Consider the following 15,760-nt stretch of genomic DNA (forward strand, 5'->3'; position numbering starts at 1 on the left):
GAGGGCACAGAACGCTGCAGGTATGCAGCATCATAGGCAGTGATTCCAGAGGAAAGGCATTTTCCTCCCTCCTCCATCCTAGGATCTATATATCCTATAAAGGAATCTCGTGCACCTAGTGTGGGCCATGTCCCTGCTCCTTGGACCAATCCCAGGGGCTGGGTGGTGTTGCGCTGCCTTTGGCCAGGCCTGAGTTACATGCCCACCTCTGTGAAGGTGGAGAGTGGTTGGAAGTTTTACCAGAATCTAATGGAATGAGGAAGGGGAAATTTTCCCAAAGGAAAGAGGTGGGAGTAGGGGATGTACTGTACCAGAGAAACGAAGGAAGGGAGGCTGGGAAGAAAAACATAACTTGGGGCTCACTACATGCCTACTGTCTCGCTCTCAGTCATTCTGAACCAATGAAAACACAAAAAACTACATTCCCAGGTATATACTGCCAAGAGTGTTACCCCACCCAAAAGTCCTGTGCTTCTCACGGGATGCAGTGAGCCTACCATTTCCACATTCCTCTCTCCCTTCTCTCACCTCCGCACCCACCCACTCCAGAACAAACAGATGACTGAATATTAACACGAGGTTTGGCCACCTGTTTTTCCTCCTGAAAGTGGAATCAGGAAAAATAAGATATTCCAACTCTTCACTGAATGGCAAAGCAATTTTTAGGGGAGAGAACATGACATAGGTCATGTCATGTTCTCTGAGAACATGATCATTGAGAATTTCCACTGTTGTTTTGCATGGATTCTTTGATAACTAGGCAGACCTTACCCTCTAATTTGTCTCTAACTTGTAGGGGCCAAATTTAAGTTGAAAAGAAAGGTGATTCCCTTCAGCTTCGTGAGGCCAACCTAGTCTCCAACCTTTAGAGTATTCCAGGGCTCCAGGGACATACCTCTTTTTGTGGCTTTGGTTCACCTAAAGATGCCAGACTATGACAGATAATAAAACTGGAAGGGTATGTAATGGCCCGGTCATGGGGGAGCCTTGATTGCCATGCTGAGGAGCTCGGACTACCCTTAGGTAATGGTGTGGCATCAGAGGGTCTTGGGGGAGTAAAATTGTCCAGTTTGCTCTTTGGACCTACTGCTGTGGTCTGGTACTGTCACCTTGATGAATTGTACTTTTATTTTTTAATTTAATTTAATTTTTAAATTATTTTTAAAAATTGAGATATAGTTGATGTACAATATTACATAAGTTACAGGTGTAAAACAGAGCGATTCACAATTTTTAAAGTTATACTCCATTTACAGTTATTATAAAACGTTGGCTATATTCCCTGTTGTACAATATATCCTTGTAGCTTATTTATTTTATATGTAGTAGCTTATACCTCTTAATTCCCTACCCCTGTTTTGCCACTCCCCCTTCCCTCTCTCCACTGGTAACCACTAGTTGATTCTCTATATCTGTGAGTCCGCTCCTGTTATATTTTTTGTTATATTCACCAGTTTGTTGTATTCTCTATTTTTAATTTTTTATTATTTTGGCCATGCCGTGTGGCTTGTGGGATCTTAGTTCCCTGACCAGGGATTGAACCCAGGCCCTTGGCAGTGAAAGTACAGAGTCCTAACCACTGGACTGCTGGGGAATTCCTGTTGTATTTTTTAGATTCCACATATAAGTGATGTCATACAGTATTTATCTTTCTCTGACTTATTTCACTTAGCATAATGCTCTCCAAGTCCATCCATGTTGTTGCAATGGCAAATTTGATAAACTGTGCTTTTAAAGAACAGTGTTTTGATTTCTCTGCCTTGGATATTTGCTATTGTACTTTTATAACCTACTCATCTTGGGGGGGGGTCCATAAATCTTTGTGAAATATGTTACAAGTATGCCCAGCATGGAGGGAGAAGTGCAAAAGAAAAAGGACGGTCTGGATTATCATCCAAATCCCCATGTTGCAGGAGACTAGCAGGTAGATTATGGACTAAGCAGAGGCTGGAAGCTGAGGGGGTGGCTGGTGACAAGAAGATGAATGACGATCTTAGGATTCTGTGAAGGATCCAGAGGGAGCAGGCTAAATTGGAACCAGATGTCGAAGTCGAGGTGAAACACTTATTTTATTTGTTTATTTAAGAAGATTATAATTTACAGAGCCAGTGAGGTGATTATTGATGTTTCAGGTTTATATACACAATATGAATATGTCTTTTAAGTTGAAAGGCCACATACCTGGAAAACTAGGTTGGCATTTTCATGCATTCCAAATATTTCTGGGTCATCTATCAAAGGCAGGTTTTCAATGTAGTCTTTAAACTCTTGTAGGCTGTCAGCCAAGGGTGCAAAATAGATACCTGTTATTGAAAACACAGAAGGCAATACGTCTCAAATAGACGAGCTTTGAGTACCGCCAGGTTTGGTGCTTCTGTGTCTGTTCAGATGGTGGCTGTAACCAGCTACCTCACAGAGACACAGGGACGGTTCTTCCTCGCCTTCATCCCTGTGTCTAGTTTCTTTACCTTTTCTTGAGGCCTTTACATCTAATCAGTGTCCTAACCTTTCAGGGTGTTAACCTGCAGAACATTTCAAGGTTCTGAGAACCCAGGGATGTGCTACGGAGAGGTGTGTTGCGAATTTATGGAGCTTTGAAAACACACAGAATACCACCCACTTTAGAGCAGAAATAATTCAAAATGGTTATCGTACAATAGATATCTTTGTACTCTTACAACCAAAGCCGTTTGGAAGGTGGTCAAGCATGAGGATGGGAGGGTGTGGGGTCTGGGTTGTGAGGACTGGACACAGACAGCTCCTGGATGGAAAACTGAGAGATGCTGTCAACGACTTCTTGGAAAAAGTTGTTTTCCATGATATTGAAAAGTCACTCACCTGATTCAGAATATTTATAATCCTCTTGTAATGTTTCAGGAGAAAAAAATCTTTTCAAAACAGTACGAAGGCATCTTTGATCCCAGGTATCTGTAACTCTACCACCATATGTAATTTCGCCTGAAAAGAAGTTTGCATTTAAAAACATTGTTTGCTTTTAATTGATATGCATACCCACATTCTAATAGGTTTATTTATTCACACATTTATTTGGTATTGAAAGTGGAAATAGCACATTGAGTTTCTTCTATTACCCCACCCCCAAAGATAATAAAAGTCAACTTCTAAAAAGCAGAAAAAAATCTAGTATATGTTCTCTCCCCTAATTATTTTGCTTTTCCCAAATAACTGATACTAAAGCCAGTGAGATCTGTTTACATATTTCTTTCTTCTTCCTGTTTTTTTTCTTCAAAAATATTGATTTTGGGTGTTATCCCATCATTGACTGTAGTATTCTAAAACAGACATACTTTCCATGAACCACTGCTTCTTTTGGGGGCCGATGAGCTAAATGAAACCAAAACATTTTACTTATGATCTTGATATTGCCAACTTCTGAATCCTTTAAATGTTCATCATTTCTCATCTCCATCTCTTTCATTATGTCAAGAAGATTTTTTTAAAAATTCTTTTTCAAGCTGAGATGGTTGGTTGAGAGTAAGTTATTTGTGTTTGGAATCTCAGTACTCTATTTCTTCCAGGATAGTAGCGTCCTGGCTTGCACCTATCTTCCCTCTCCTGTTGAGGCACTTCTGGTCAGTCTTACTGGCTCAGCCACTAAGAGTGAGGACGTTGGGGAGTAAGTGCCAGAGCTGATGATCAGGTAACTGACTCCCTGTATTAGCAACTCTAAGAGGGAAGAAAGAGATGCTGCTGTACTTTCCTGAGAATACTCTTCAGTCACTCTCTGGGAAATCTTGCAACGCAAAGTTGGGTTAAATCTTTGTGGTGGGTCCGTCTAGCTTCAGACTAACTTGGATCCTGAGGGCTGGATGGGAATATAAAGGTCAAGTTTCTTCAATTGCATCACGGTGTCTGCGAGAGGAGGGTGGCTGGGAAAACGCAGACTCCAATAATTAGCCACTGGTGAGAGGAAAAAGTTGCCCCGAAGTGCATTATTCTAAAAAAAATTTCGGGGACTTCCCTGGCGGTCCAGTGGTTAAGACTTCATGCTTCTACTGTAGAGGGCCCGGGTTTGATCCCTGGTTGGGAAACTAAGATCCCACATGCCGTGCGGCAGGGCCAAAAAAAATTTTTTTAAACAAAAATATTTATATTTTGAGAAGTAGCACAGAAATATTCGCCTTAAAAATCATCAGACTTTGTGATTCTGTGTCCAGATTTAGTGTTATGTTTTTCTCGGATCAAAGTGAGTAAACCAGGAACTCGAATAATTTGATTCAGGGTAGACGACTCACTTCTGGGCTTACTTTTAGGAAGGAGTCTTCTGGGTTTAGAAGACAGATGTTGGGAGGGGGCATCTACCATTCACGTCCACCACCTGTCCTGGCCCAGGCATCATAGTTCCTGAGGGTCTTGTTGCAAATCCTGATGTGGTGTCTTCCCCTTCTCTTCCATTCTTATCCCTGTGGGCTGGCTCAGGGATGGCCCGACACAAACTGGATAGGCCTTAGGTTTAGCTCTGTCTTTGCCCACTTTGAGCTCAGAGCTGTCTCTTGGACTTAGGCATCACTGTAGCTTACTCTATAAAATTTTAAGGACCGTCCCCCACCCCCCTCCAGCCCCAAATACATTCCCATATTTAAAGCCTCCTTAATCTTTCTCTGTTTATTCTCTCCTGTCTAGTCTCCCCCTTGGTGTTGCTGTATCCCCTTGTTCAATTCTTCACCTTGCTTTTGTTATAGCTTTATAAGTGGTTGCACCTGTTCCCAGCCTAAAAGACTATAATTGCCAACCATTGCTTATAAGGTAGAGCCCAAATTTATTAACAACGCACACAGGCTTTCAAGATGTGCCCGCAGATCACATTTTTTTTAGTTTTGTTGAAGATAAAGCTTTCCTCCATACACATCTCCTCTTTATACTCTGCTCTGGCACTCATGAACTACTCACAGTGTCTACAGGCATGCCATATCCCGACACTGCTGGGCTTTACCATCACTGTTCTCTCTGCCAGTGTGCTCTCCTGCCTCTTCTCTCCTGCTGAGCCCAACCCACCATTCAGTGCCCCACTCAACCATTGCCCCCTTGGTGGAGCTTTCCCAGATTCCTCCAGGTAGCATTATTTGCTCCTTCTGAATTCCCACAGCATTGTCCATACACTTCTATTTGGGTAGTTGTCATACCATATTATAATTTATTTATTATCTCCATCCCATGAGTTTTTGGTAGGCAGGGACTACATCATCTTTGTATTTCCAGCATTTAGCATAGTGGTACTAACCTGGATTTTCTGGATTAATCCATAAATGACTGCCTAAAATCCCACCACAAGCAAATATCATTGCCTGGATAAAGCATTGCCTTTTTTTCTCCTATTGTTTTTTCTTTGAAACAGTTTTGATGAGCTACACCTTGAAAATTATGTCACTTAAAATTTACATGTATAATTAAATAGTTTTTAGTAAATTTGAAAAGTTGTGTAACCATCACCATGATCTAATTTTAGAACATTTCTGTCATTCCCCCAAATAAATCTTGTGCCCATTAGCAGTCACTGTCCATTTCTTATCCCCGGCCCCATGCAATCACTATCTTACTTTCTGTCTGTATATTTGCTTTTTCTGGAAACTTCACATAAATGGAATATACAACATGTGATATTTTGTGTCTGGCTCCTTTTACTTAGCATAAAGTTTTTGAGGTTTATCCAAGTTGGAGCATGTGTCAGTACTTTATTTCTTTTTTATGGTGGAGTAATATTACATTTGTAATATTGTATGGCTATACCTCACTTTATCCATTCATCAGCTGGTAGACATTCATGTTGTTTCCACTTTTGGGGATTATGAATAATGCTGTTATGAACATTTCTGTACAAGTTTTGGTGTGGACATGAGTTTTTATTTTCCCTGGTATATAACTAGGCGTGGAATGGAATTTCTAGGTCATATGGTAAACCTATTAAAACATTTTCAAAAGCAGCAGCAACATATTACATTGTCACCAGCTATGTATGAGGGTTCCACTTTCTCCACATCCTTGCTAACACTTGTTACTGTCTTTTTTTTATTATAGTCATCTTAATGGGTGTAAAGTGGTATCTCATTATGGCTTTAATTTTCATTTTCCTAATGACTAAGTGAGCTTATTAGGCATTTGTATGTCTTTTTTTGCGAAATGTACATTGAAATCTTTTGCCCATTTAGAAATTGGATTATTTTTCTTACTGTTGTTGGAGTTCTTTATATACTTCGTATACAGGTGCCTTATCAGATATATGATTGCAAATATTCTCTCTCAGTCTGTGGTTTCCTTTTTCACTTTCTTGATGGTGTTTGCTGAAGTGTAAAAGTTTTACATGTTGAAGAAGTTGAATTTATTATTTTTCTTTTATTGCTAGTGTTTTTTGTGTCATATCTAAGAAGCCATTATTAACCCAAAGTCATGAAGGTTTACTTATATGCTTTCTCCTAAGAGTTTTATAGTTTTAGCTCTTATATTTAGATATATCACTCATTTTGAATTAAGTTTTTGTATGGTGTGAGATAAGGATCCAAGTTCATTCTTTCGCAGATGGATATCCAATTGTCCCAGCATCATTTATTGAAAAGACTCTCCTTCCCCCATTGAATTGTCCTGGCTCCTTTGTTAAAAATAACTTGACCAGGGACTTCCCTGGTGGTGCAGTGGTTAAAAATCTGCCTACCAATGCAGGGGACACAGGTTCGAGCCCTGGCCTGGGAAAATCCCACACGCCTTGGAGCAACTAAGCCCGTGCGCCACAGCTACTGAGCCTGCGCTCTAGAGCCCGCGAGCCACAACTACTGAAGCCTGCGTGCCTAGAGCCCATGCTCCGCAACAAGAGAAGCCACCACAATGAGAAACCCGTGCACCGCAACAGTGTGTAGGCCATGCTCGCCACAACTAGAGAAAGCATGCGTGCAGCAAAAGAGACCCAACACAGACAAAAATAAATACATAAATAAATTATTAAAAAAATAAATTAACCATAAATATAAGGGTTTATTTCTGGATTCTCAATTCTGTTCCATTGATTATATGTCTATCCTTATGCCAGTACCATATTGTTTTTTTTCAAAAATTGAATTTAGTTGATTTACAATATTGTGTTAGTTTCAGGTATACAGCAGTGATTCATTTACACATATATGTTTATATATCTATATATCTTTTTCGGATTCTTTTCCTTTATAGTTTATTACAAGATATTGAATATAGTTCCCTGTACTATACAGTAAGTCCTTGTTGTCTCACACTGTCTTGATTATTGTAGCTTTGTACAACTTTTGAAATTGGGAAATGTAACTCTTCTGACTTCATTCTTTTTTTTCAGGATTGTTTTTGCTTTTTGGAGCCCTTTGCATTTCCATCCAAATGTAATCAGCTTGCCAATTTCAGCAACAGTGTCAGCTGAGATTTTGATAGGGATTGTGTTAAACCTATAGATTGGTGTGGGGATTATCGCCACTTTCACAATATTGTGTCTCTCAATCCACGAGCATGTCATGTCTCTTCATTTATTTAGATTAATTTTCTTTGGCAGTGCTTTGAAGGTTTCAGTGCACAAATCTGCACTTCTTTTTGTAAATTTATTCTTAAGTAGTTTATTCTTTTTGATGTTATCATGAATAGAATTAAAAGTATTTTCTAATTGTTCATTGCTAGTGTATAGAAATGCAGTTGATTTTTGTATATTGACTTTGTATCCTACAACCTTGCCAAACTCATTTGTTACTTCCAGTTTGTGTGTGTGTGTGTGTGTGTGTGTGTGCGTGTGTGTGAATTCCTTAGGATTTTCTGCATGCAAGATCTTGTCATCTGCAAATAAAGATAGGTTTACTTCTTCCATGCTAATCTGGATGTCTTTGATTTCTTTTCCTTGTCTAATTTCCCTGGCTGGAAACTTCAGCACAACACTGAATAGTAGTGATGAGAGCAGATACATCTTTGTCTCATTCCTTTCTATCCTTTTCAAAACACAGTTACGGGCTTCCCTGGTGGCGCAGTGGTTGAGAGTCCACCTGCCGATGCCGGGGACATGGGTTCTTGTCCCGGTCCGGGAAGATCCCACATGCCGTGGAGCGGCTGGGCCCGTGAGCCATGGCCGCTGAGCCTGAGCTCTGCAACGGGAGAGGCCACAACAGTGAGAGGCTCGCGTACCGCAAAAAAAAAAACAAAACAAAAAAACCAAAACACAGTTACTTCCACAGCAGTAGAAATTTAGGTAACCAGAAAGGTCAAGTGTTCTAGGAGAGAAGGAAGGGAGAGAAAAGCTAGGAAGCAGAAAATTCAGGGTACATAGAGGGCGCCAGAGAAGAATTCTGCCTAACCCACTGCTATGTTAAGCAATGTTGGCCACACAGGAGTGGCTGAGAGCAGGAGTACAAGGGAGCTTCCCAGGTTCCATGCCTACTTCTCTTGGTCCACCCTGGGGATGGGTCCTCATCCATTTCCATACTGTTTCGCTGCCCTTCACTCAAACATGTTCCAAGGTGTCACATGCTGTTCAAGGCTCTAGATCAGCTGATGCCTCTCTGCTGTTCCCCATTTCCCTTGCTCACCAATGAAAACCATCCATTCCCATTCTCCTCTTCTCCCTCCCTCACCTCCCAGTGGGAATCTGTTCTTCATTATTTGGGTCTACATGGTCTAAATTGTATCTGATTTTGGCAGTAAGATCTCATTTGGCCACAATTCATATTTGTTAAAAATTGTAATTCCTGAAATAGTTTTTCCTTTTTCATAAGTACACCTAACTCAACAGGTCTCGACTAGTCAATCGTGTTACGATTCTTTGAATTTAAGAGCACAGACTCTGGAGGCTGGACTGCCTGCCTTTAAATCTTGGCTTCACCCTTGTTCTTCAGGTTCCTCGTGTGTAAAATAGGGATATAATAGTTTTCACCTTATAGGGTTGTTGTGAGGATTAAATCTGCTAATTCGTGGGACATGCTTAAAACATGCTTAGCATGTAGCAAGAGCTATCTAAGTTTTTGCTATTATTATTTGGGAAAACATTCATCCCATTTCCTATGTGTAAATATTCTTATGATATTCTTATCATGGTCTTATCTTCTCAAAGGCAGTATCAGAAGTCATCACCACCGTCACCAAAGGCTTGGGAGGACATCATTTTGGTATAAGCCAGGTGGGCGTAAACCAACAAATGTGTGGTGCACAGCTGGACATCAGATGTGGGCATACTGACCAGTGATGTAAATCAATGCATCCCAGGGAATCTTTCCTTCTTGACAGTAAAGGTTGAGGTTCAGTAAAGCACATTCTCTGTCACTGTCGTTAAATTCATAGCAGATATTCCAACCAAGAGGGCCGAACTTTTTTCTCTCCTAGAATAGAAAATGAAAATGGTCTTAAAGTTTGATAAAATTAATTGTGTAAAATACTGAAAACTAAAAGGTTTCTGTTGAAGTTGAGCATCCTCATTGTGCCAAATCGGTTAAAATCATGACATTCAACTTGAGCCAGGCTTTCAGTTTGGCTGTCACCAAACAGGGCAGGCACCTCTTCCTCCAACACTGGCCTTTTGCCAATTTCCCAAAAGAAAATTTGATATTACGAGAAATGTGAAAATGTGATAGACTTGTCAAAAGAACATTTGTTCTTCATGGTAAAATAAAATATTTCTCCATCAAAATAGGGACAACTATCCCACCTAGAGTCTTTTGGCATAAAAATATTGACACTAGTCACCCATCTGGTGGAGAGAGCTGCCCCCAGCTCTTCTAAGAAGTCTGTCTATCACCCAGGCTTTTCAGTCATGCGTGATGTGCTGCTTACATGCTGACTTCTCTATAGTGGCCTTTTTTTTTTTTTAAACTGTTACCCAGAATCTCAATTCTTGTTTCATAACTCCCCGTAGTGAAATCTTTCCCTTTCTTTGTTATCTCCCTATCTCACCTAATTTCTTAATTCTAAACTATTGATTGTATCAGAGGATTGGTCCCACATTCCCTCCTCTTTTCTTAAATATATTTTTTTGTTTAAAAAATTTTAAAATTATTATTATTTTTAAAATTTATTCATTTTTGGCTGCATTGGGTCTTCATTGCTGCATGTGGGCTTTCTCTAGTTGCCGTGAGTGGTGGCTACTCTTCGTGGCAGTGTGTGGGCTTCTCATTTTGGTGGCTTCTCTTGTGGAGCAAGGGCTCTAGGTGTGTGGGCTTCAGTAGTTGTGGCACGTGGGCTCAGTAGTTGTGGCTCATGGGCTCTAGAGCATAGGCTCAGTAGTTGTGGCGCATGGGCTTAGTTGCTCCACAGCATGTGGGATCTTCCTGGACCAGGGCTCGAAACCATGTCCCCTGCACTGGCAGACAGATTCTTATTCACTGTGCCACCAGGGAGGTCACTTTAAATTTATTTTTTAATTTTTATACAATTTTTAAAGGTTACACTCCATTTACAGTTGTTACAAAATATTGGCTATATTCCCTGTGTTGGACAATACATCCTTGAGCCTGTCTTACACCCAATAATTTGTACCTCCCCCTCTGCCACCCCAGATAGCCTCCCCACCCCGTAACCACTACTTTGTTCTCTGTATCTGTGAGTCTGCTTCTTTTCTGTTATATTCACTAGTTTGTTGTATTTTTTTTGTTTATTTTTTGTAATTAAATATTTATTTATTTATTTGGTTGCACTGGGTCTTAGTTGCAGCAGGCAGGCTCCTTAGTTGCGGCATGTGGGCTCCTTAGTTGTGGCATGCAAACTCTTACTTGCGGCATGCATGTGGGATCTAGTTCCCTGACCAGGGATCAAACCCCGGCTCCCTGCATTGGGAGTGCGGAGCCTTAACCACTGAGCCACCAGGGAAGTCTCTTGTTTTGTTTTTGTTTTTGTTTTTTTTTTTTTTGCGGTATGCGGGCATCTCACTGTTGTGGCCTCTCCCGTTGCGGAGCACAGGCTCCGGATGCGCAGGGCCAGCGACCATGGCTCACGGGCCCAGCCGCTCCGTGGCATGTGGGATCTTCCCTGACCAGGGCACGAACCCGTGTCCCCTGCATCGGCAGGCGGACTCTCAACCACTGTGCCACCAGGGAAGCCCTCTGTTGTATTTTTTTAAATAACTTTTTTTATAACTTTTAAAAACAGATTATTTATTTATTTATTTTTGGCTGTGTCGGGCCTTAGTTGCAGCACGCGGGCTTCTCTCTAGTTGTGGCATGAGGGTCTCCTCTCTGTAGTTGTGGCGCTCAGGCTCCAGGGCCCGTGGGCTCTGTAGTTGTGGTGAGTGGGGTCCAGAGAGCGTGGGCTCTGTAGTTTGTGGCACGCAAGCTCTCTAGCTGAGGTATGTGAGCTCAGTAGTTGTGGCGTGCAGGCTTAGTTGCCCCCGTGGCATGTGGGATCTTAGTTCCCCGACCAGGGATCGAACTGGCGTCCCCTGCATTGCAAGGCAGATTCTTTACCACTGGACCACCAGGGAAGTCCCTGTTGTAGTTTTTAGATTCCACATGTAAAGTGATATCGTATAGTGTTTGTCTTTCCTTTCTCTGCCTGACTTATTTCACTTAGCGTAATACCCTCCAAGTCCATCCATGTTGCTGCAAATGGCAAAATTTCATCTTTCTTATGGCTGATTAATATTCCATTGCATATATCTACCACATATTTTTTATCCATTCATCTGCCGAGGGACACTTAGGTTGGTCTATATCTTGGCAACTGTACCATGTTTCCTCCTCTCCATCTCAAAATTTCCCTAAATCTTAAACCATCCCTCATCTCAGCTGCTTTTGTTAATAGAACAAAGGCCTCCCACTGGGAGCCCCAATCCCAGCCTCTCTGATCTCCTCTAGGACCTTGTTTACTTATTTATCCCACATTTTGCATCTTTAATCTTTGTTTCTTCTCTACTGATTCTTCATCTGCAGACCACACACATTTGAAAACCAGGCAGCCTGTCTAATCAAGACCCCATACAGAGATATGGAGCTGGAGTCAGAATTCTGGTACAAGGGCCACAGGATGGACACCAGATCAGGGCAGTGAGGTCTGAACAGAGGGGGAAAGGAGTGCCCAGTACGAGGCCACAGGATGGGCACCAGATCAGGGCAGTGGGGTCTGAACAGAGAGGGAAAGGAGTGCCCAGTACGAGGCCACAGGATGGGTACCAGATCAGGGCAGTGAGGTCTGAACAGAGGGGGGAAAGGAGTGCCCAGTTGAAGGCCACTTTTCAGGGGACTTGGAGCTCTAATCACATGGAGGAAGCTGTTAAGGGTCTAAGCCCACTCCAACAGGAGCAGGTGAGAGTGAAATTATCGTAAGAAAAATGAAGACTTGCCGACTGACAAGATATATATGTGTAAAGGAGGAAGAATAAAAATAATCCTGAAACAGTGTAGGTGATTGAGAGAATGGGGCCACCGATTTCAGGAGCAGACTCTGGAAGGGAAGCAGATTTTGCCAGTGAAGCACAGCTGTGGAGATCAATTTCGTGCCCTTGAATTTGACCTACTGCATTCAACCAGGAGATGGTGCTCCTTAGGTCAGAGCAGAGCTGGGAGGCAAAGCTGTGAGATACAGAGGCAAGGGGTGTACAGAGATCAGGGACTGAGTTGAAACAACATGGGTTCAGACAGAACAGGGCCCTCAGCATTTCACAATGCCATTTGTAAGCTTTTATTTAATTCTTTTTATTGATTTATTTTTAACCTAATACACTTCTTGTCTCTATTAAAATACAAATCGAGTGTACCTGAATAATTGCATGGAAGAAACACATGCCGAATATTATTTGTCTCCATTTTCTTCCAAGTATGTTTTCTTCAAAAAATGAAGGTGTCATTTCGGTAAATGCTCGTCTGATATTTGCACGTAAACCTTTTGGAGGCTCATTGGTTACCTGTAGAGACACCCGTGGCAGAGAGGGTGGTTGTACAGATACGCGTTATTTCCGAATAACACAAATAGACTGAAGGCAGTGAGGGGACATAAATAACCAATGCCTGGGAGGCATTCCTGCCCTGTTTGCGCCTGCTCTGTATCTTGCTCGGCCTCAGTCTCTGGAGAATAGGGGGTCCTCAGACCTATAGTGTGTGAGCCACCTCAACAAGAACCTCAGACACTTCCATTTGGTGTCCATTTCTCTAAACATGGACCAGAAAGGATGCTCAGGCTTTCTGCACTGGATTTTCTGGTCATCTCAACATACGGCATCACCCCACACTTTGCCTTGATGGCACAGGGCAGACAGGGAAGAGGCATCCCTGGTTCTTGGGTGATCATTCATATGCAGAGGCTTCCCATATATTGGAAACTTCCAGCCTTGCAGTCCAGCAACCATACTCCCTGTGGGCCTTCCTGTTTCCCAAGTGCTGAAACATTCTCTTAACTCTGGGAGGGGTTCTGTACTCATTCCTCTGCATCCTTGACGTTTTCTTATAGAGGGGAAGAGTGGAGGTGTTGAACGACCAGCAGCACTAGGGCACGTAAGGATGGGCAATGGCCTGGGAAATTCTCTCCCTGCTCACTCTCCGGTGAAGGGACACCGACTCCCACTTCCCCACCTGGGCCACCTGGACTCTGACACAACCTGGCACAAGCCTACTCGGCGAACACCCTGAGGCCAATCATGTTACAGGCCAACCATACGTTACCTTGACAGAATTTTGAAGAACTGTAACAGGAAATGTATTACTAGGCATGGAACTTAAAAAAAGTCGAAATGTGTCCTTGATAACAATATCTGTTTAAAACAAAGACAAAACGACAAAAAAGGAAAATGCATACCTCTTAGTAACACTTTTCTGTAAGAAATAATTATTATAGCATAGCAAAAAAAAAATATGCTGTAAGTTCTGTTTAAAGACTAGGTTTTCTATTTTAAGTATTTTATGTTGTAAAATCTTCTAAAATGGAGGTGAGGGGACTCTTTACAGAAGCTCTTCACACAAGTCAGTTTGGCAGTCTAGATGCTGGCACATTTGAGTAAAGAAATTACTCAATTATTTTCTCAATTATTCAGTTTAATTTCACGTTAATTTTCAATACATGATAGAGATGCTAAGTGCCTTTCCTCTGAAATTGGGAAAATTTTCAATTGAAAGAGAGGACAGTTACTACATTTACGCTCAAGAAGGGGTTTTAGTTTTTGTTTGTTTTTATTTATTTTTAATTTTTTTAGCCATTCAATTTAAGGAAAGTTGCGTGAACATGGCCAGAAAGCCCTCTGGAGAAAAAAGAAATTTGTCCCTTCTGCAGAGATGTTGCAAAGGGAGCTCAGGGAGCAGGGAAACGGAGAGACCTCACATACAGCATCAAGAAGTTAAGTCAATATACGCTTCCTTTCTGAGCTGTGGACAGAGAACCTAAGAAAGAACAAGCTCCATTCCAGGTTCAAAAGGCCAAAGCAGAGCTGGGAAAATCATTGATCGCATCACAGGAAGACACAGGCATCATCGAAGGAGGCCTTTCTTGGCATTGGTCTCTAAGTACAAGTGACGGTGTTTCTCCGACACTCTTGGCTTGCTCCCTCTGAGGGAGGACGCGGACACTAGCTGTTCCTTCTACCTGAATGCTCTTCCTTTAGACTCCCTTACTTTTTTCAAGTGTTGGTTAAATGCCACCTTCTCAAAGAGGTCTATCTAGACCACGCCATTTAAAACTGCTATCCACCCTTCTTCCTCACCCCCATTCCATCCCAACCTTTCTGTTTCTCCTTACTTTCCTTTTAAGTTTTTCCAAAGCACCGACCACATTCTATCATACCTTATAAATTATTTGTTATGTAGTTTGTTTATTGTCTCTCTCCCCTCACGAGCATGTAAGCTCAATGAGGGCAGATGACTATGGTTATTTTGTTCACCAACATACCCTAAGCATCTAGAACAATGCATGGTACGCGGTAGGTTCTCGAATATTTATTAAATGAATGACTGCAGATTAAAGCTGAATTTATGCTTCTTGGTTTGGTAATCTAAATTCATGAGCTATATTAAATAGCTAAAATTAAAAGTTAATTCTAGTACAATTCTAGAACAGCACTAAAGTTGCTTGTATGGTAAAAACTATTAGGCATAAGTCAAAATCTTCAAAGTCTTAGGGCTAATGATTTCATTAACCAAAAGAAACAAAGAGTGAAAAAGGCCAGGTTTAGAGAAGCATGTTTTTAAAGTACCTTTTCTCTTATAATTGCAAAAGCATCAAGAATCTTAACTTTCATAGACGTCGTAGAAGTTTAGGGCTGGAATGGAATTAGAAATCATCTTAGTTGTGGGACTTCTAGCAATGACGCTATGCAGTCATTTTATTGCGGGGGAAACTGAGGTCCAGAGAAGAGGCGTGATATGTACATTCAGGAAGTGGTGGGGGTGAAACTCTAATCAGGTCTTAGAATTTCAAGCCCAGAGGGTTTTTTTCTTCCTCTCTCTCTTTTTTCTTTCATTCACTTTCTCTTTTCAGTTTATTACCTGAATGTATTTTTTTTTTTTTTTTTCTGGTTCAAGTTAAACAATAGAACTCAAATGGTTAAGTTAATAAACAATTGTAACGAGGGCCAGGAGAGGATTTTTCTATCCACTTAAACACTTAAAATCCATCAACACCTTCGCTGGCTTCCATAGCCCATCCAGCCTCCTTGAAGGTCTGGCACTCTTGTCCAGGTCATTGTGAAGCTGAACTACAGGTCCATACTTGGAAGGCTCACACAGTACCACTGCAGCAAACTGCTTTTTAGATGACTTCCCAGCATTTTTTTTCCTAATTATAATCCTAATCAGGATTAGGAACAGTGGTAAAGAACTTCTTGTCATTTTTCTTTAAT

General features: G+C 41.4%; 1 protein-coding gene and 1 long non-coding RNA gene across 3 annotated transcripts in view; one reads left to right on the top strand and one right to left on the bottom strand.

The window, feature by feature from the left end:
• The window catches only part of DNAH6 (dynein axonemal heavy chain 6), a 294,154-nt gene that overhangs the window by 21,656 nt on the left and 256,738 nt on the right, over positions 1 to 15,760 (bottom strand). Inside the window, exons 65-69 of the mRNA XM_022556141.3 lie at positions 13,596 to 13,684; positions 12,695 to 12,841; positions 9,191 to 9,329; positions 2,839 to 2,958; positions 2,182 to 2,303 (exon numbers count right to left, since the gene is read on the bottom strand). Of these exons, the coding sequence (XP_022411849.2) occupies positions 2,182 to 2,303; positions 2,839 to 2,958; positions 9,191 to 9,329; positions 12,695 to 12,841; positions 13,596 to 13,684 (617 nt within the window). The remainder of the gene's footprint in view (positions 1 to 2,181; positions 2,304 to 2,838; positions 2,959 to 9,190; positions 9,330 to 12,694; positions 12,842 to 13,595; positions 13,685 to 15,760) is intronic.
• Positions 1 to 15,760, top strand: part of LOC149747698 (uncharacterized) — a 69,504-nt gene that overhangs the window by 12,065 nt on the left and 41,679 nt on the right. The gene's annotated exons all lie outside the window — the stretch shown is intronic.

The sequence above is a fragment of the Delphinapterus leucas genome, chromosome 13 (assembly GCF_059928025.1).
Source record: "Delphinapterus leucas isolate spDelLeu-1000000601 "Yukka" chromosome 13, BTC_Dleu_Yukka2, whole genome shotgun sequence".
NCBI classification, from domain to species: domain Eukaryota; kingdom Metazoa; phylum Chordata; class Mammalia; order Artiodactyla; family Monodontidae; genus Delphinapterus; species Delphinapterus leucas.